The 22,140-nt window shown below is 33.2% G+C and overlaps 1 protein-coding gene across 1 annotated transcript; it reads right to left on the bottom strand.

Moving 5' to 3' along the window:
• Window positions 1–12,216: 12,216 nt before the first annotated feature.
• Window positions 12,217–13,718, bottom strand: LOC18054433. The gene has a single exon (XM_006451417.2). It carries the CDS (start codon window positions 13,491–13,493, stop codon window positions 12,618–12,620), a length of 876 nt encoding a protein of 291 aa, XP_006451480.1. The 5' UTR covers window positions 13,494–13,718; the 3' UTR covers window positions 12,217–12,617.
• Window positions 13,719–22,140: the final 8,422 nt, after the last annotated feature.

The raw sequence follows: 22,140 nt of genomic DNA, 5'->3' as shown, positions 1-22,140 counted from the left end.
GATTTTTTATTCACTTCTGAAGCTTTGAATTCGAATTCTTACACCATTTAATTAACTATAGTTTACTTTAATTTATTACAAACTTTGTTTATTCTTATCAGTGATAATATTACAATCTCTATAACAAAAGCAGCAAGATTATTCCTACTTATTGCTAAACCAATGAAGCACCAAGGCAGAAATTTCTCATTTCTACTACATGCTTAGCGTAGCAGGATATTTCGCATTTTTAGCTACATGATTTATGTACCAGGATTCTTCTTATTTTCTACTACGTGCATAGGGCATGGGTTCATAAATCACGGATCACGTACAAAGGCCTGGAGCCAGTATATGCTAAAGCCTACCTTATCAAGCGGACTGGTACAAGCAAGTTGCTTTTGCTATGGTTATCTCTTTCTTATCTTGCTATTGCAATTCTAGAACAAGGGCAATTGGCAAATTCGAGGAAGCCAAAACCCTCCAAAATGTTGTTAACGCAACTGTTTTCGCTAAAATTCCATAATCCTTTAATTATTCAATGTGGCTTATTTAGGCACTATTTTAGATTGAGAACGAAATGTTATAAATTGTTTATTTCATAAGTCTTGATAAAAAATAGTATTTAATAAATTTTTTAAAAGTTATTTATTTAATTTTTTTTATTATTTGACAATAACGGTTAAAAGTAGGTAAGAAATTACTTTTTATATACAATTTATTAAATAAATCATCACACTTTTTTTAAAGTTCCTGTTATAACATTAATATTTTAATAAAAGGACAACAATATCTTTTTTTTTTTAATAAATCCTGAAAGTAATTTAAACTTATATATGTTTTCACCATTATGTAACAAAATAGTACTTTTATAAGAAAATTTACCAAATATATGTACTCTATTTTTTAATTTCACAACAACCACAATAATATAATTCACCAAACACTAAACTACTTTTTCAATAACAACTTATTTCATCACAAACAACTTACTTCATCTAACACTACAATCTCAAACTAGTCCTTAAGCTAGCCAACATCAACAACCAACTAAAACAGTAACAGGAAATAATGGAAGCACTCCCTCCAAATCAGGAATTGGATTGATACTTTACTATCTATCTACACCAACTAATTCAACTACACTACTAATAGCCTTATTCAAACACTAATTAAAAATAATTGAAGCACCTATCACGGACTTGCGGGGCTCTATGGGAAACATGTTACAGGGGGGCAGAAGGTTCCAGAAACAAACTATTCGAAGTTGAGCTGAAAGTGGGATGGAGATATCAATAAAAATTGTAAATTCATCCAAATCCTAAGTAATGAGGTTGATAGGGATGGCAAAAATTCCCATGGGGACGGGTACCCTCGGAGATTTTCCCCATTCGAAGAGGGTATGGGGATAATTTCATACTCAATTTCTTATTCGGGGAAGGGACGGGGAAATTTTTTTACCCAATTTCTTATTCGAGGAGGGGACGGGGATGAGGTAGAATCTTCATCCCCTACCCATTTCTCCATTTTAATTTTTAATTTAATTTTTATTTTTTAAAATTACTAGTAAATAAATAATAAAATTTGAATTATAAAATTATAAGTATTGGTAAAAATAAAAAATATCAAAATATTTATATTATTAAACTTTTAGGCCTAATTAACTAATTAAAGTCCTAAATTTTTATTTAGGGCATTAAAAAGACCGGATAGATTCTATTAGCCCAAAAATTTTGTTTTAATTTTAATATTCATTAAATATTTTAAACTTAAATCTATTTTTTATTTATTTTTAGATGTTATAATTGCCCACAGCAAATCACAATTTTAATATCTAATCTAATCTAATATCTGCTCTTGATTTGCTTCGACTTAACTATTGTGCTGTAAAGGAAATAGTTCACATTTATAAAGTGCCCACGTCACCATTGAAAAGTTAATTTTGAATCTAAATTTGATTTTATTTGTAACAATTTTATATTAGGTTATTAATTTGTTCATGATAGTTTGTATCACTTGCATGCTGCGTTACTTACTAATTTAATATATGTGACTTTTGTAATGGATATTAATATAAGATATATTTCGAATTTTACTTTTATTTGAATTTTTTATTTTAATATGATTAACTCAAAATCGAAAACAAAAAAAAATGTATTAGTTATTCGAGGATCAGGGACCCTCGGGGATCCCCTGTTATTATTCGGGGAAGGGATGGGGATTCTCTTAAATAATTTTGACGGGAATGGGGAGGGGACGGGGACGGGGACATACGCAAAATATCGGGGATGAATATGGAAAGATTGGTCTCCTCCCCTCCCCTCCCTATTGCCATCCCTGGAGGTTGATCATGAAGAGTTTGATTTAAATTCCATTTTATATGTGGAACACTAAAAATAGAGTGACTCTGCTACTCAAACGAAGAAAACAAAAAGACTCAAATGAGTAGTCTCATCTTCTGCCTATGTACAACGGTTAGTACTAAACCATGTGAATCCTACATAATTTCTTTAGTCACTTGAGTTCCTATTGGCCATCATTCACCCTTAAGATTTTTTAACAAAATTTAATTTGAATGTTTTACCTTATAATGTAAAAAGGATAAGATTTGATCTTTCCTAATAAGGCAACCTGTTTCATCAAGATAGTCAAGGGCTTGAGTCACAAAAGAGAACAAAGGCATAATCGATCAATTCTATAAATTACCACTAGTTTATTTGAAAGTTCCAAAAGTAACAAATGTCATCATACATTATCCCATTAAGTGATCGATGTGCGATTACATTAATATGGGGGATAAGTATCCCACCCTACACTGAAACAATGAAATATTAGGAAAGAAAATATCATTGTTACTAATTTTATTAAAGAATTGATGTATAAAAAAAACTTGAGCTACTTTTATTATACTGAAATTTGAATAAGCACATAAAACCCACATGGGCAAAAAAAAACCTAAATCCATTCTTTACAAAAAAAATAACCTAGAAAATTAGAAATTTTTTCTAAATGAAATGTTTAAAGGGTGGGTTTTTTGACAAAGCACCAAAGGTGCGCTTCTACAAAGAGTTATCTAGGTACTTTAAAACGGTTAAAGAGTAAGTTTTTGACAAAGCACCAAGGGCATGCTACAAAGAGCGACCTAAATCCATTCTCTACAAAGAATTGCCCAAGTTGATTCTTTAAAAAGAATGAAAAATAGTTCTTAATGACATACCCAAAAGGCAAACTCTCGACAAAGCACCAAAGTCGTGTTTTTACAAATAATGGCCTAAATTCATTTTTTACAAAGAATGATTTAGATCTATTCTTTACAAAAAATAACCTAAGAATTAAGAAAATATTTCTAAATAAAAAAACCCAAAGAACCAGTCTTCAACAATGTGTCAAAGGCATGATTCTACAAGAATGAACATAGTGCTTTGAAGAAATTCTAATTTCTTATGAGTAAGATTCTACATCTGCCACTTACAGACAAAATGTGCAAAATCAGTTATCTTCATAAGAAACAAACATAAGAGTCGCAGTCAAGATCAAGCCCATGGAAGGTGAAGGATGCAAAAACTAGGACAAGTGTACAAAGAAGACTTTTCATGAATAAGTCTTGACACATATTGACATGTGTCCTCATACATGAGCTTTGAAGACACCTATCAAAATAACAATGGCACATCTCACCATAGTACCTTGATCCATGCTTCAAGTTGCTTGTAAAAAGGTAAAGGCCTCCCACATTTGAAGGTAAGACATAAATACAAAAATATTGTTCACCTCCCTCTAAACTCTCTTTCTATAAAAATTGAGTACAAAGAGCTAATATTAGCATCCGATGGTAATCACCAGCAGCAACCCAACACACTTTAACAACTTCTTTCTTTTTTTTTTTTTAGCAAAACCTTTAACCATAAGAATGTACATGATCTAAAACCCAATCTTAAGGAGAAATTGGCCATAAAGTTTAAAGTAGAAGAATGTTGGGAAAAAAAATTAGTTACTATATTTTGAGTTAAAATTTGCATCAACAACTTTCGAAAAGGTTTTCTTTTCAATAAAGGTTGGTTTTTTCAGAAATAATAAAATTATGAAATTAACGGTTTTTATACTAGTAACAGAGGAGTATTAAGACTAAGAGCTCCACTCAAGTACAACACCTGCGTTAGAATTTGTTTAAATAATTTATCAGAAAATAAGCCTCTTCCATGGCCAAACACTGATCAGTTGCGTGATTCTAATCTACTTCAGTGCATCTAATGTGTTTGAGGGAAAAATAGGAAAGGCAATAAAGCGCCACGTGTCAACCAATGGAATGATTCCAGCACAATCCGAGGTGTCCGGCATGACTTGAGGTACCCCATACAAATAAGGATACCCTGCACAATTAGAGGTACCCCACACAAATAGAGGTACCCCATATAATATGAGGTACCCCACGTAACTCGAGGTACCCGGCAAAGCAGATGCAAGAGAATCCACCGAAAATATCCACCATGAGAAACGTCTTCGCCTCCTAAAAGATATTATTTGATTTTGTCAGAATTAGGAATAAAAAATGATGTCCTAAAAGGAGGGACAACTGCCTGCTACCTCTGCCAAAAGTGAAGGACACTGTCCCAAGGACAGTGGTCCCCAGCCGCCTATCTAACAGCTACTGCAGAGGTACCCTGGACCACTCGCCAGCGCGCGCCACGTTTCCAAAAGATGAGATACGCCGCGAACATATAGATAACGGCCCAAAAAATCATAAAGAGGTAAAAGAATGTTAGCCAAAAAGGGTACGCCACGTGGCAACTGAGGTACTCCATATATAAAGGTGCCTAGGTTTCATTCTCCAGGGGGCTCTCACTCACCATTAACACTCACACTCCAAAAAATAGGTTTTCTTCAACCTTAAACCCTAATTTACAGAGGGCAAGCCAGCTCTCTTTACCATTAACACTTGAGTTTGCTAACTTGAGCGTCGGAGTGTGAACGTCGGGGTACCCCGGCTTCACTTCTAACCTCTATTTCAATGTTTTGCAGGCGTGGAGCCCATTTCAAAGGACACCTCTCTTAGTTCTAAACCTTTCACCATTGTTACCGCTCTCTCTCTCCCTTTCTCACCTCCCCCAAATCTTAGATACACCGCACCGCACACAATAAACTAGTGAGGTACCACATCTCCCCTAAAAATATAAATTCATTGTTTAAGATAGATTTTGGCTTTTCTTACCCCCAAAATTCGTTGAAAACAATTGGCGCCGTCTGTGGGGACTCGCACAAAAAGCCTCCACCGCGGTTACCAAACTAGCTGTTGTGTGTACTCCAATACATGGCACCCAACGTACCTCCCGAAGGTTTAATGGGGGATCCTACAAGGAAGAGAGATGACAGCAGCAGTGAAGGTAGTGATCTTACAAGAAGGGTAGCCCGCGTCAACAAGGGCAAGAGTATCAAGCAATCGACGGGTGTTCACCAAGAGGAGGAACCTATTTCGCACAAGCGTTTTGAGGATCTCGCCCACGCAATACTTAGGGCGGTCGGATCTCGGGTACCCGAAAGTTCAATTCCACCAGTGACGCTAGAAGCTCCACCACCTCAAACGGATGACCAAGCTATGGTTAGAAGAGGGGTACCCGAGGCCAGCAAGCCAAAGCCTAGGCCATCGGGTACCCGTTCTAAGTTTCAAACCGTAGGCTCCCGCGACGAACATTCCATCGCCTCTTGCAATTCCCGCAGCAGCCGGGGTACGAGGCGTGCAAAGCGTACCCACGAGGATCTCCGTGAGAAGTTAAACGCCAAAAGGGCTTCTCAAATGGCAGCGACATCATCGGGTACACCGAGGGTACCCCTCAAACTTGCGGAAAAGATGGAGAACCCGGAAGCCCAAGTGAAGCTCCTCTCCAAGAAGCAAAACATCACAGCTGCACCAACGCCAATGACCTACCATTCGCCATTCACTATGGCGATTAGGATGGCAGCTCTCCCTGAGGCGTTCGCCATGCCTTAGATACCCCAATACTCAGGTACCACTGATCCCTCGGAGCATGTTGAGCTATACCGCGACCAAATGTTTATCAAGGGTGTAGATGAGAGCGCCATGTGTAGGATGTTTACACACATACTCACGGGCCCCGCGAAGTCGTGGTTTCGCTCTTTGAAAGCGGATAGCATATCTTCCCTACACCAATTGCTATCCGAATTTACTAAAGAGTTTTCCTACGCCTCCACTCAAGATAGGGTAGCCTCCAAACTTGCCTTTATCAAGCAAGGGGAAGCCGAGCCTTTGGCGGAGTACGTGAGTCCTTTCCACCAAGAGGTGTTGCGAACCGGAGCATTTGGAAACCAACACACATTGACCCATTTCGAGAAAAATTTACGGTTGGGCAAATTATGGCGTTCCTTTCAAAAGAAGCGCCCACTTTCATATGGGGAAGCCAGTTCTCGGGCGTTGCAGCAAGTAGAGATGGATGAGAAATGTCATTGGAAGCTCCAAGAAGATAAAGTCGAGGTAACAAAGAATAAGGAGAACTCGAAAAGGACGGAAGCCCCAATACCAAGGGTACCCCGAATGCGGAGCCCTCTACGGGTTGCCCCGCGGGGACGAGTGTTTAACACTCAGAGTATCTCACGGGTACCCCAACCTCCAAGATCGCCACCACCAGAGCAGCAAGAGACACCACCGAGGCCTCGGTGGTAAGGTACCTCATAACTAGTTACTCTAGAGTTATGTAGGGTACCCCACGGGGACCAGATTAAGCCCGTTCCCGAGCGTTGCAGCAAGTGGAGATGGATGAGAAATGTCATTTGAAGCGTCAAGAAGATAAGGTCGAGGTCACAAAGAATAAGAAGAAGCCAAAGAAAATGGAAGCCCCAATACTAAGGGTACCCCAAATGCGGAGCCCTCCACGGGTTGTCCCGCGGGGACGAGTGTTTAACACTCAGGGTATCTCACGGGTACCCCAACCTCCAAGATCGCCACCACCAGAGCAGCAAGAGCCACCACCGAGGCCTCGGTGGTAGGGTACCTCATAACTAGTTACTCTAGAGTTATGTAGGGGTACCCCACGAGGAACAAATTAAGCCCAAATGTGAATTGGAGGCACATTTGGATCCTCGAATACCCAAAGATGAAAAACAGGGTACCCCGGTTGAAGACTCGGTTTCAGTCTCGATTTGGGCCACCAATCCAACAAAGAAAAGTCATACTACTAGTAAAAGTATTGTTTATTATGATGCAAGAGGGTATCTAGAGATCACCTTACTCTAGGGTACCCGAGGTACCTGACCTATCTCCAATTATGATAATCTACTCAACATCAGAGCCGCCTTTATCATTATTTGTTTGCCATATTTGATTCTGTGCGAATAGTCGATCATGAGGTTTCAATCATTTTGCATAAGGATAGGCAAGCAGCCACCTTCATCTTTATTTATGTTGTTTATTTTATTCCATGCGAATGGTGGATCATGAGGTTTTGACCATCTCGCATAAGGGTAGGCGAGCAGCCACCTTATCTCAATCTATATTGTCTATTTGATTCCATGCGAATGGTGGATCATAAGGTTTTCGACCATCTTGCATAAGGGTAGGCGAGCAGCTACCTTCATCTCAACCTCTGTTATCTATTTGATTCCAGCGAATGGTGGATCATGAGGTTTTCGACCATATCGCATAAGGGTAGGCGAGCAACCACCTTTATCTCAATCTATATTGTCTATTTGATTCCAGCGAATGGTGGATCATGAGGTTTTCGACCATATCGCATAAGGGTAGGTGAGCAACCACCTTTATCTCAATCTATATTGTCTATTTGATTCCATGCGAGTGGTGGATCATGAGGTTTTCGACCATCTCGCATAAGGGTAGGCGAGCAGCTACCTTCATCTCAATCTATGTTGTCTATTTGATTCCAGCGAATGGTGGATCGTGAGGTTTTCGACCATATCGCATAAGGGTAGGCGAGCAGCCACCTTTATCTCAATCTATGTTGTCTATTTGATTCTACGCGAATGGCGGATCATGAGATTTTTGACCATCTTGTATAAAGGTAGGCAAGCAGCCCACCTTTATTACTATTTGTCTTGCATATTTGATGTAGAGTGAATGGTGGATCATGAGGTTTTCCATCATCTCTCAAAAGGAATCGCCACAAGTTTTGTGAAGATTTGCAGCAAGCATTTTTCTAAAAATCGCCATACACTAATTAAGGGTACCTCCGAGGTACCCCACGCTAGAAAGTCACTCCTCAAATACACTAAGAGAGCTTGAGATAAGCAACAAGCATATCCAGAGGAATCACCATATGTTTGATGAAATTGGGTTGTTCCGCCATGAATTAACCGCAACAAGCATGTCTAAGTAAACTGTGATACACTGATGAAACAAGATTAAGGGTACCCATAGTACTCAGGGTACCCTATGATAGAAAACCATTCTTCGTGTACACCAAGAGGAACTCTAAGAAAGCCTGAGATAAGCAGCAAGCATATTTGAAGGAATCGCTATATGTTTGATAAAATTGGGTTATCCCGCCATAAAGTAACAGATAGCTCAGGGGATATCCAAGCTTAAAGATACCTGAGGTACCCCATAAGCCTTGCCAGTAATGCCGAACAAGGTTACATAGTAGGATGGTTATCTTCATCTTCATCATTTAGGATAAGAGGATCAACAAAAATGCTAGAAATAGAATAAACACAAGCATCGATATCAGGGGTACCTTATGGCGACTTCATCTGAGGTACCCTAGTTGATCTCCATGGGCTTTCAGACCAAGATGTGTGGGGAGCCTTGTTATTCTCAATTGCCTTCAAGATAGCTGGCTTATCTACCTAGTTCTCTACTCTCGGCACCACCAGCCCCATATCAGCACTCCATTCCTCTGTTATGATGCGCTCAAAAGCATTGTCAACTATGTTCTTTTGTCGAGGTACCAAGTCTTCAAGCTTAACTTAAAGCTCCTCAGGGTCTTCCACCTTATAGGCCTTCTCCTCTGAAACTTCATCAAAGTATCTTCTCAAAGTCTTGTTCACTCCAGAGATCTTCCCTTCGTGAGGGTACCCCTAGAGGCGTCCTCCATTCAGCTGTCCATCGAGCTAAACTTCATATCGCCACGTGTCGCTCCTACTTTTTATGTAAGTTTCTTTTGCCTCCAATACTTCTCGCCAAAAAGAAACTAGGGGGATGTTGTTTGAGGGAAAAATAGGAAAAGCAATAAAGCGCCATGTGTCAACCAATAGAATGATTCCAGCACAATCCGAGGTGTCCGGCATGACTTGAGGTACCCCATACAAATAGGGATACCCTGCACAATTAGAGGTACCCCATATAATATGAGGTACCCCACATAACTCGAGGTACCCGGCAAAGCGGATGCAAGGGAATCCACCGAAAATATCCGCCATGAGAAACGTCTCCGCCTCTTAAAAGATATTATTTGATTTTGTCAGAATTAGGAATAAAAAACAACGTCCTAAAAGGAGGGACAGCCGCTTGCTACCTCTGCCAAAAGTGAAGGACACTGTCCCAAGGACAGTGGTCCCCAGCCGCCTACCCAACAGCTACTGCAGAGGTACCCTGGACCACTCGCCAGCGCGCGCCACGTTTTCAAAAGATGAGATACGCCGCGAACATGCAGATAACGGCCTAAAAAATCATAAAGAGGTAAAAGGACGTTAACCAAAAAGGGTACGCCACGTGGCAGCTGAGGTACTCCATATATAAAGGTGCCTAGGTTTCATTCTCCGGGGGGCTCTCACTCACCATTAACACTCACACTCCAAAAAATAGGTTTTTTTCAACCTTAAACCCTAATTTACAGAGGGTTAGCCAGCTCTCTTTACCATTAACACTTGAGTTTGCTAACTTGAGCGTCGGAGTATGAACGCCGGAGTACTCCGGCTTCACCTCTAACCTCTATTTCAATGTTTTGCAGGCGTGGAGCCCATTTCAAATGACACCTCTCTTAGTTCTAAACCTTTCACCATTGTTACCGCTCTCTCTCTCCCTTTCTCACCTCCCCCAAATCTTAGATACCCTGCACCGCACACAATAAACTAGTGAGGTACCACATCTCCCCTAAAAATATAAATTCAAATTTTGGCTTTTCTTACCTCCAAAATTAGTTGAAAACATAATGTATTTTGAATCTTTTACTATCAAAAAATCAGGTTACAAAATGGGATGCTTTTAGCTTCAAAAATCAGGGATTTTTGCGACCTCACTCTCCATGAGAAGAGCGGATCAGCCCTCTCAAAATCAAACCCTACAAATTTAAAAAGTAATTGCGATTTGCATATATTTACGTGGCCGATGAGAAAGCGTACCTAAAGGTCACAAATTCGTCATTATGATCATTATAATCAAAGTCATGCCATGAGATAGGCGTACGTGTAAGGACGAAAATGAAGGCGGCAGCTTCTTCTATAATCTATATATATTATATATATTTGGCCATGTCTTGTACCCTCATCTTGTGATAATGATGAATTACAGATAGTTGAAAGAAAAGAGGACAAGATGCATGTCAATTCCAATTATCAAACCAGTATCTTTTGGACTCGGGGGTTTCTTTCTTGCGAACTTCAAAACTTGACTTACGCCACTTTGGGATGGTCCTACAACATATGTATATATATACCTAATATGGAGACGATTTCAAATTGAATATGGTCACATTCATCAACCTTTTTGACCTTAATTGATATCACTAGGCCAACATCAATAACCCATCACGAACAATGTTTATTTTTTAAGCCAAAGTTTAGAAACAATAATAATAAGAATGTTCCATTTAAAATTGAGATGCTACAACTTTTAAGTTACAATTACTATAGAAAAAAAATTATAACTATTAAATAAAAGTTAATAATATATAGTAAATATAAATTTTAAATAATAATTTTGATAAAATTATTTAAAATATAATAGATTTTTTATTATACAAGTAAAAAATTATATCAACATAACTTATAAGCTACTGCAGCTAGTATTTACCAAACACTTTAGTATTGTACCTTAAAAATTACAGCTGCTTAACCTCAATTCCAAACGCACCCGAAGTAGCATTTCCTAAAACTCTAGTCCATAATTAAAATTTTAATCGATGCATCATGTTAAGAAAATAAATAAATAGGAAAAAGTTAGAGACATATCCAAATATGTATGTATATAAATCAAAATCTGTATTAAATCCAGAATACTAAGTAAATTGATGCATTAAGGTGCGTTTTTCCTTCACTTGAACTTATGAAGTCTTGTCCTCGGTTCGATTCTTCTTAATTTGAAAATTATCTTTAGGAGTGATTTTTAAGTCTTACTAGATATGAAATTGATATGACAATGGCCTCTAATGGACGAACCATGAAGTTTCCCATCTTGCGTGGTCACTTAATCACATTGGACAAGTAATACCAACAAACAAACCGTGCCATGTGAAATTGTGAAGATTTTGTTAGAGGAAAGTAAAGTGGAAATCTAGCTTTTTATTTGAGTCGCTTGACTTTAATTGACTTCTTTACCTATACGAAAATATAATTGAAGGAGATTGTTATGTTAGATAATCATATAACATACATAATTATATAGTAGCAGTTAAATAAAAATTTAACGATTATAAAAATAAAAAATAATAAAATCTGTTATTTTTATAACCATTGGATAAAAATTCAACAGTATAATCATATATGATACAATTATGTAACATAACAAAAACCATAATTAAAAATGTGCCACCCCCAAGCCATGCAGAAGCAAAACCTGCATTTAAGCACTTCTTAGCCATCAAATCGCAGTTAATTCTTGTGAAAATTTCACATGGGTATTGCCAATTGTAAATAAAGTTCAACGCATTTCACCATTCAGTTTATTTATTTAAGTAAATGCCCCATACCCATTGAATTATCATAAATATTTATTTAATATTATAAAAAATTTTAAATTTATTACTATTATTTAATTATTTTTAATATAATTTTTAAAATTAAATAAATTATTTTATTTTTAACAATCAAAATTTAAATTTAAATTTTTAAAAATTAAAACTAAAATTAAAATATTTAAAATATCTTTAAATTATTTCACAACCTTTTTATTTTTTAATAATATAATTTTAAAAAATTACCTCTTAAAATAATTTTATAATTTTTAATAAAAATTCTCTTTCACAACTAAATAATTAAAATTTTTTAACAAAATCACTATTTATAAAAATTTTATTTAACCAACTATTTAAAAAACTAGATCCAACTAACCGTTACTTACCAGATAGACTAAAATTATTATTCAATTAAATACCAATTAACACTAATAAACTCAAAAAACAAGAAAAAAAAAATAGAAAGACATTTTTTGTTTTTTGACAGGAAAAAAGATAGAAAGACTTGAAATGACAAATAGTCTCATAAATTACGATCAAGTCCAGTGGACATTGCAGGACAATTTCCGTCGGACTCGAGCAGCCTCGAAAACACTCCTCTGGCTATCTTCTTCCGCAGCGCATTGACGGGGAAACCCACATGAACACCTGAAATAATTTAAAAGCCCCTTCCACAGAAACAGCCAATAAATCGCCCCTTTACATGATTTTTTTTAAAAAAGAAGCGAAATCCAATCGTGATTTTACTTCTTTTTAATTTTTTTTTATTTTCGGAAATTTTTTTTACTTTCCTTGAAGCACTTCTTTGTAGCGCAAGAGAGAATCCAACCTCTGCAACCTGAGCTGGCGTTTGAACTTATTGATAAAGTCATCAGCTCTGGCATCGACGCCGTGGTCACCGTCACCGACCGTCACTGTTCTCTCCAGCCTCGCCGTTTGAGGCCTCCTTCGCTCCACCATCTCCCTTTCCTCCTCCACCGCCATCGCCTTCTCGCTCGCCGACTTCTTCATATTATCTTTTGATTTCGTCTTCGCTTTATTCGTCGACTCCGACTTGCTCCTCTTCGGCTTATGAACCGTATTTGTTTCCGCCTCGTGGTTGCCACCGATGACCTCAGTTTCCGCTTCTTGAGATCTGTAAACAGAGGGGAGTCTAATAGACTTGACCCGCTCTAGGAGTGATGGAGCTCGATCCAGCCGTCCGGGCTCCGGTTCGACCGGATTTGCGTACGAGTATGGTTCTGGTTCTGGTTCTGGTTCGGGCTCTTGGGCGGGATAACTGGGGAACTTGTAGAGTGAGAAGTTGATAGACTTAACTCGGTCTAAGAGAGAGGGAGCTCGGACGAGCTGGTGGGTTTGCTCCGGTGCCGGTTCGACCGGATATGTGGATGGTTCTTCAGTGGGTTGATGAAAATAGTGCAGTTCTTGTTGTTGTTCGGGTTGGGTGGGGAATCTGTAAAGAGAAAAGTCGATGGACTTAACACGGTCAAGGAGAGAGGGAGCGCGGGCGAGTGTTTGTTGTGGGTTTCTGTTGGCTGAAGTGAACCGAGAGGTGACAGCAATGGTTCCGATGACGAGGTTGACGAAAAGAAAGAGAGTGCTGGGAGTGAGGGTGAGCCAGCTGCTCATGCATCCCCATAGTGTTGATTGGTCCGTCATGCTCTTCTGTTTCGGTTTCGTGGGTTTTGGTTTGTCCTTAATCTGTAAGAATGGAAATTGGTTGGTGAGAGAGAGAGAGAGAGAGAGAGAGAGGGAGATTTATTATGTTATATTGTATGTCGTGAGGAGGAATGCTCTTCTATGGATTGATGATGGGCAGTGAGTACTCTACATGTTTTCTGACATAACTAGATTTTCGTTGTGATGGGATAACGTTTTATCTTCGCTTACTAACAGTGAAGTAGGGATTTACAACGTACATTTATATATTTTTTTATATGTACATAATGGATGAAATAAATTGTATTATACTGAATTAATATAAATTTAGAGAGCTTGTTGGTTAAATATTTAAAATTTGAAATTCTATTAATTTTATATTTTTTAAATTTACTTTTTTATTTTTTGTAACTTCTGTTTATGTCCGACTTTGAGACACTTATATTTAAATAGAAAAAATAATTTTTTGTAATTTTTATTTGAAATAAAAAATATCTGAGTGAGAAATAAATATTATATTTTTAAAATATCTCTATAAAATATACATATTTATTAAAATGTAAATTATAATCTCTATAAACTCAATTTAACAATAGGATTTCTTCTATTTAAAAGAAAGAATTAATGGGTTTTTTTCCTCTTTATTACGGTCACTAATGGTAAATTTCTTACCCAAAAATTAGAGGAATTTTTTTTTCTAAGATGTTGGATTTTGTAAGAAAAAAATTATTTGACTTTTGAGTGGGAATTTAATTTAAAATTTTTCTATTATGTAATTTTAATAAAAAATAAAATTGTGAAATAATTAAAAGGATTTAAAGAGATATTTCGAAGGGTGTCAATACTCTCACTCAAAAAATCAACTACTGCTTAAATATATATACTATCTGTGGAAAAATCTACGCCAACTAGAGGCCCAATCTCTTCTCCCAACAAATTTTAGTCTATCTATATATATATATATAAAGTTGAGACATGAGAATATAAAGTTGAGACTTGAGAAGCTGATGTGGCATCACTATTTCTCATCTTTGTATATTCTCTATTATCTAATAAATAGAGAAATTTTCTTTTAAATTTAGTTTTTCATCTTCTCATAATTAATTTGATTGTTATTACATAATAACAATTATGTAAAGATTTTAATGATGTATATTCTTTGTAATGAACATCCAAGAGGGAGTGTTATGAATTTATTAAAATAAATATAAATGTTTATAACATATATCTCTTAGTCTCCCAACTATCTCCCATTAGCAACCTTTAGCTTCCTTATAACTCCCATTATCTCACAAGAAATTATGATCCATAATTTTTTATAAATTTCATGGAGTGATTATGTAACTATAAAAGGAGAGCTCATCTTTTTGTTTTGTACACACACACAATTGGAATGAATAAAATCACTCTATAATATATTCTCTCATTTTATTCTTTATTTTGCGTTGTTTCTTTATTTGTATTGTTGGCTAATAGCTTTTTTTTGTTTTTTATAAGGCTGCCTCATCTTTAAAAAAAATCAATTCATATTTTTTATCAGCTTCATCAAGTGTAAAGTAAAAAAAAAGAATAATACTAAATTCTTTTTTCAAAACTGCGTGAAACGCGGTTCTATTTTCTAGTTAATTTATAAATTTGAGGTAATCACTAACCCATGAGTTGATTTTTATTAAGGTTTAAGTTAATAATGAACTTTTATATGGCAATGTATCAGTGTCAATTTTACCCGTGAGTGAACTTACATTATTTCTGAACGTCGTAAGAATCCGACGAAAAATCAATGTAAATGTGATGGATGTGTTAAATACAATCTTACACACATTAATCAGTTATGCATATAAGTTTGTGATAATTCCCTAAGAGTGTGTTTGACACACTGTATTGTATTATATTGTATTATACTATTTTAATGCTAGTGTATTGTATTATGTTATATTGCGTTAGCATTATATTATAACAATACTGTACAATGCTTGGTGCTTCACTATACTGTATTAATTTTTAATTAGACTATATTTAGTGTTGCATTGTATTGTATTAATTTTTTGTGATTAATTAAATTAAATAATTAGAAAATAATATTTATTAATACTTAGAAAAATAATAAATATAGAAATCTTAAATTGTAGAAATTTAACAAAATTTTTAGTAAATGTTAAAAATTAATGATTAAATTTCTAAAATTTGTATTATAATTATAATAAAATAAATTTTATAAAATTTAATATTATATGTAAAAAATAAATTTAGATTATAATTAATATTATAATTGTTAATATAAATTAATAAATTATTATTCAATAATATTAAATTATATTTTAATTTATAATATATTATTATTTTTACATTTTAATATATTAATAAATTTATAATTTAATATAAATATTTAAATTTGTATAAATTTAAATAATATTATAATATTATAATATTATTTTTATATGAATCATTAATAAATAAAATAATATTATCATATAATTTATTTTTATGTTTTATTCATTATATAAGTATTTAATAATAAAATAATTTATTTTATAATATTTTAATAAAATAAATTTGACTCAATTGAAGCATTAACTGTTGCCCCAATTGAGGCAAAAGGCTACCTCGGGTTTGCGTAATGCAGCCCCATGCCTCATTATGGTGTATTATAATGCAGCATAATAAGGTCTCAAATTTTATCAAGCATCTCTTTGGTAATTCCTTCGGGATTTGCGTAATGCGGCCCCATGGCTCGTTATAGTGCAGTATAATGAGGTCTCAAATTTCATCAAGTATCTCTTTGTTAATAAACTAATGTGAATAATATTATAATTTGCGGGACAAGATTTGTCATTAAGTATGCATGACAGAACTCAAAAAGCAGAATACTTTTTCCACTATTTATTAAAAAATAAAAAGAAATAGACAGCGAGAAAGAAACTTTTGCAGCTAAAGGAGTATATAAAGATCATCTTTTAAGTTTAGAAAATTAAATCATTATATATAAAAAACAATTTATTAGCTGGAACATTACAGATGCTGGTGATGCAATGGTAATACAGATTATTGGTGCTCATTGGCCTTTCATTGCTAGTGGACCACTCAGCTTTTGCATTCATTGGTGGTAACGGTGAATAAATAGTAAATATAGACATAATAGCATTCTCTAATTGTATTATTGTACTTAGTAGTATTATAAAGGGTCATGTTACATTCAACATACAATAACCCTTGAGTAATCATTTAAAATTAAAAACAATTATATTAATAAAAACAATTGAATTATTATGAATAACAATTCATAAATTCGTTATATGTTACCTTATATTTAATATAGTCTAACCCCCATTATTAATATTCTTATAATTTTATTAATCGGACGTGTGAATTTGGAGTGGACTTTTTGTTGCATAATTATGAGATTTGCCTCCCCTTGCCCAATAATTATCTCTGCTATTTTGGCTGTATATAGAACAACGTTCACACCTTTGTCTTCTTTCGAGGATAAAACAAAACGAAATTTAATCTTAAAATAAAATAGCATTTTCTTGCTAAAGACGTGTAATTTTAATTAATCATTTTCTACCTTTCATTGGAAGGAACAAAGAAGATGATTAGATCGTGACTTCGATTGACACCCATAACGCGGAGTCTAGATACTTTAGGATTAACAGATTTAATTGATTTCCTCATCAAATGATGGTGCCCAAATTATACCCGTCTCCTTTGAAAGTTTTTTGGGTCATTGTTTATTTTCCATGGTTAGCTTAATAAAATGGTCAAGCCAAACCGAAGGCTAGGTTACTTGTATATTTCATTGGATCAGACAACTTGGTGTCGTGGTCAGTGAGTTTCGGCTAGTCATTTGGTCAATCTGAAAAGTGAGACCTCTGAATCGAGCAATTAAGGCAACTTGAAGTATCCTATGGTTTGATTTTAATTTTTTTTTTTTAAAAAAAAAAGAGCACGTGCCTAACAAAATTGCTAATTGCTATAGTAAGACTAACGCACCACATGGATTGTTTTTATAGAAAAGATATATAAATTCACTTTACACGTAAAAGACCATTACGCAGAAAGCAAAACATCTGCTCATCTTGTACTTTTCAAAAATAAAAAGCAAAAAAACAATTGCCACCTTACAGACCACCTCCATAGACTAATGTTATGCTCAGTTGAGTTATATTTTTAGACACGTAAGATTTGAGATCACAACAGTATATATAAAAGTATGTTTAATAGGTGACACGACCACGAATAGAGGGTGTCATTTCATTTTTTTTTCTTTTTTTTGAAATTACAACCTTGTCATAGTACAATTTATAAAATAAATAAATAATCTAACATCACCGTCTTAACATAAATGAAATTTTCTTAATGCAGTATAGAGCTATCATATGTGATTCTTAGTTTAATTGATAAGAATTTTATCTAATGGTTTAAGAGGTCTCGAGATTAAACCGACTAACGTAAATTAATTTAATAAATTAAATACTTTTAAGTGATACAAGTCAGGACGTAGCCAATTGATGGAGCTGGAGCACATTTAAAATCAAACATGACTTGAATGCGTGACTGTGCGTGTTGTAAGTTCTCATTTGGGAAACTGAGTTGTGGGCCCCACAAACTACAAATGGAAGCTTACTACATGCACAATCGTGCTCCTTATAAAGTGTGTCTGCATGCATATAAGTGAAACTCTATTTAAAGTATAAGACACTTTTAAAAATTTAGATAGCAATATATAACATTACAACTATAATATTCATTGATAATAAATTTACTTATTACAATTGTTCTCGTTAAAAACTCCTCAATGAGATTTTATGAGTTGAAAATAATATATGATAGTTTCATTATCAATATAAGCAAAAATACATTTTTCAATATACAAGACTAGGTTATTACTTAATTTACTCTTATCTTTTAATAATAACAAAAATATTAATATATTGCAACACACAGAGCAAACATGAATGTATGATAAAATTATAGATTTTAAAACTAGACAAACAATTAATCAAAAAATTAAAAATTAGAATTAGGTAGACTCACAACTTATGGGTCAATGTTGAAAGACCAAATACTTGATTTTGCTTGAATAGAAAACAAAAAGATTAAGGACTGGTTCATTAACCATTATACTAACATTTTGTTATGATTGTTTTTATTTTAATATTTGTTCTCGTGCATTTAATCAAGTTTCATGAAATGTTAATAATTAATTAAATTATTTAGAAGTAGACATTTAAACTAGAGACAATATGAAATATTTTAAAATTACTAGAGTCACTTTCAAATCTTACAATTCAACTGGGGCATTTTTCATAAATAAAAAATAAAATATAATTTTTTAATATAATCATGAAAAAAAATTTAAAAGCCAGTTGGGGCCTGTTCCCCAGCTAGTCCCATACTGGCTCCGTCCCTCATACAAGAAGTCTCAAGTCTCAAGCCAGTTGGGGCCCACTCAGCACCACCTCGTGGTTCAAAAAAAAAAAAAAAGATTAAACATCCCTTGCATGGATTTGGATGCAACTGAGAAGTCAAAACTGCCCAACAAATTAAAGGGTTAGCATGGATTTTGGCAATAGGAGTTATTTCCGTAAATGTTTCTTTAGTCTTTATATTTCAAGTTAAGTGTCTATTTAATTCTTATATTTTAAAAAAATATCTCTGAGATACCCTTGTTAGTATTTATATTATAATCCTACCCTCATTCTTTTTACTTTTACAATAATATCCTTATAAAAATATTCTTGGAAATATTAAGAGAAAAAAGTCAATTTATCAAATTAGCTTCAAAATTAAAATAAATTAGTTGTTATTATTTTACTCTTAGGATTAATTTGATAAATTAATATTTTACAAAAAAATTTATTAATAAGATATTTGCAAGGATATTAAACATTGTTTTAAATTAGCTAGTGTTAATTTATTCATAAATAATAACTAACAAGATTGTTGCAAGGTGATGAAAAATATGGGTTGTTTCATACTAATATTTACTTAATTTGCTCATAAGTAATTGTTGGTTAATTTCTTAATTAATTTTTTTTCATAGATTAAAAACTTAATATAAAAAATGTTGTTGCAAGGATTTGTTGTAAAAGTAAAGAAAAAATGAAGTTAAAAAATGTAACATATTTGATACTAAGAGTATTTTAAGGTATTTTATAAAATATAAAAATAAAAGAAACACTTGAATTAAAATCTACAGATTAAACGAGTATGAGTGATGATATAGCCATAAATTATTATACAAATTGATTTGACATTAATTTATTAGTTGAATGAAAATACAAAATAATAAAAATAGATCATGTGGACCAAGAGATATTTAATTTAATTAATTTTATCATACTAAATCAATTTATATAAAATAAATTTATATAAGAATTTGTGACTATATTATTACTCAATAAGTATTTATTTAAGGATTTTGCTATGTTACAATTAATGTAACATACACAAGCCACAAGAACCACACAAACATGTGGATCCCATAATTTGTATGGTTCTTGTGGCTTGTGTATGTTACATTAATTGTAACATAGGGACTCCCTTTATTTAAATTCTTATAATAATATTCCTAAGGTATATCCTCGCATAAGATATTACTTCGTAAAGAGGCTTAAAGGGTCGATGTACCTGGTCATTGCCACGCACTCACCTTCCTCCCATTTCTATTCCCATAATATTATTAATATTTGAATACGTAGTTGTCCATTTTCAATATGAACCAGCTTTCGTCAAAAAGTCATGAAACTTTTTTTTATTCCGGCATGCCTGCCTTCTCATTATGATCAGATGTTGACCAAGTGCAACCACCCATATAAATTTTGGATTATTCAAGTCTACATATTTTACTCACGTGATAATCTAGATTGCGTCAGATATTCTGAATTTTTTATGGGCATGGTTCGTTATTTTATTAACTTTAATATTGGTTTTGTGTTACGTGTGATGACATCTTATCAAAGTATTATGTTAAATAATAAAAAATTAAGCCAATGGAGAAAATAGAAATCATGTAATGATGAGCAGAATCACTTGAAGTCTTCGAGGGTGGAGGTACGAGACGGATGATGATATCTATAACACTCACACATGGGCAAAATGATGTTGCAACAGTGGTACGATACTATTATTTTTTTTAATTATTAAATTTATAATTGTTTTTTAATCATTAAATTTATAATTGTACAGTTGCATTAATAAGATTTAATGGCTGAAAATAACAGTAGTACCGTACCACTTTTACAATATAGCTGAAACATATATATATATGTATGTATGTATGCATACATATGTATGGTTGGCAGGTTAGATTAGCTTAATAAATAATTTGAAGAGATATTATCAAACACCTACTTAATATTTTCTGACATATTACTTTACTATTAAAGTTTTTGACAATTATATTTTATCACCTGATATTTTAATTGTTATTATCTTACCACCAAATACTTAACTTCATTTAAAAAATTATGACATCTCAAGGGTATTTAAAATATTTCAATCTAATAAATTTAAGCAGCGACGGTGATTTGAAACAAAATAGAGAAGAAATGTAGTAATTTGATAATTTCCCAATAAGTTATGTGATAAATTGATAATTTTTTAATAAAATGATAAAATTATTTAAAATAATTAAACTAAATATTATAATTGATATGTACTTGTTAAATAGTTAAATACAAATGTTAAAAGAACAAGGAACTAAAATAAAATGATTTCTTAAATAACTATTTATTTTATTAAATTTATTACAATAATTGATTTTTATATATTAAAATTGATATTAATATAAATATTAAAATAACATTAATTTCTGAATATAGTTATTTATTTTCAAAAGATTTAACAATGAAAATATTTGATTTTCCAAATCTTTGATTTTCAGATTATTTTTATTTTATAGGACAAAATCATATCTCTACACATTTAAATAGTTTAGCGGGTCTTTTTAACAAGAATCGTGTTAAAATTATTTTGTTACTTTTAATGATTTGGTGTTAAAATGATAACAATTAAAATATTAAGTAGTAAAAATAGAGTCTTGACTTGAAGGATCTTACAAACCTTTATTTTTGATAATCAAAATATTATGGTAAAAGATAATTAGAAAAAGTAAATTTTGAATTTTTATTAGTTTTTGAAGGTCAAAAGTCATTCATGTGATACTAAGTTTCAAAGGTTTAAGACACAAATTTAAAGAACAACAGCGTATCTAATGTTTGTTGGATTTATGCATGGTCAAGTATTTAAAAGCTCAAGTTTTATCATGATCTTGGCATTCAAATCTATCTTTGTTTTCATAAGTTATATTTTCTATACCTCAAGAAAAATAAAAGCCAAATGTTTTATCTAAATGATTTTCTTCTAAATATATAGGTTGATTTGAAAAACTCTTGAAAAGTTTTGATGTGTCAGAAAACATGAGAAGGTTATATGATCTTAGTGTTATTTTTGAAAATATGAAAAAGAACGTATTTGATAATTTTTTGAATGGGGGGTAAAAAGGGCCATAGAAAAATGTGAAAATATCAACTTTTTTTTTTTAAAAAAAAGATAAATTTTAAAAATTTTTCAAAGGGTTTTTTTTTTTTTTATAAACAAAAATTAAAAAAGCTTTTTTAAAAATTTTTAAAATTTTTTTTATGAA

This window comes from Citrus clementina, unplaced genomic scaffold, assembly GCF_000493195.1.
Source record: "Citrus clementina cultivar Clemenules unplaced genomic scaffold, Citrus_clementina_v1.0 scaffold_1, whole genome shotgun sequence".
NCBI lineage: Eukaryota > Viridiplantae > Streptophyta > Magnoliopsida > Sapindales > Rutaceae > Citrus > Citrus x clementina.
This window is presented reverse-complemented; position numbering and strand designations above follow the sequence as displayed.

Excerpts from the sequence above, each read along its gene's own strand:
- LOC18054433 (XM_006451417.2), bottom strand. The coding sequence starts at position 13,493 with ATGACGGACCAATCAACACTATGGGGATGCATGAGCAGCTGGCTCACC.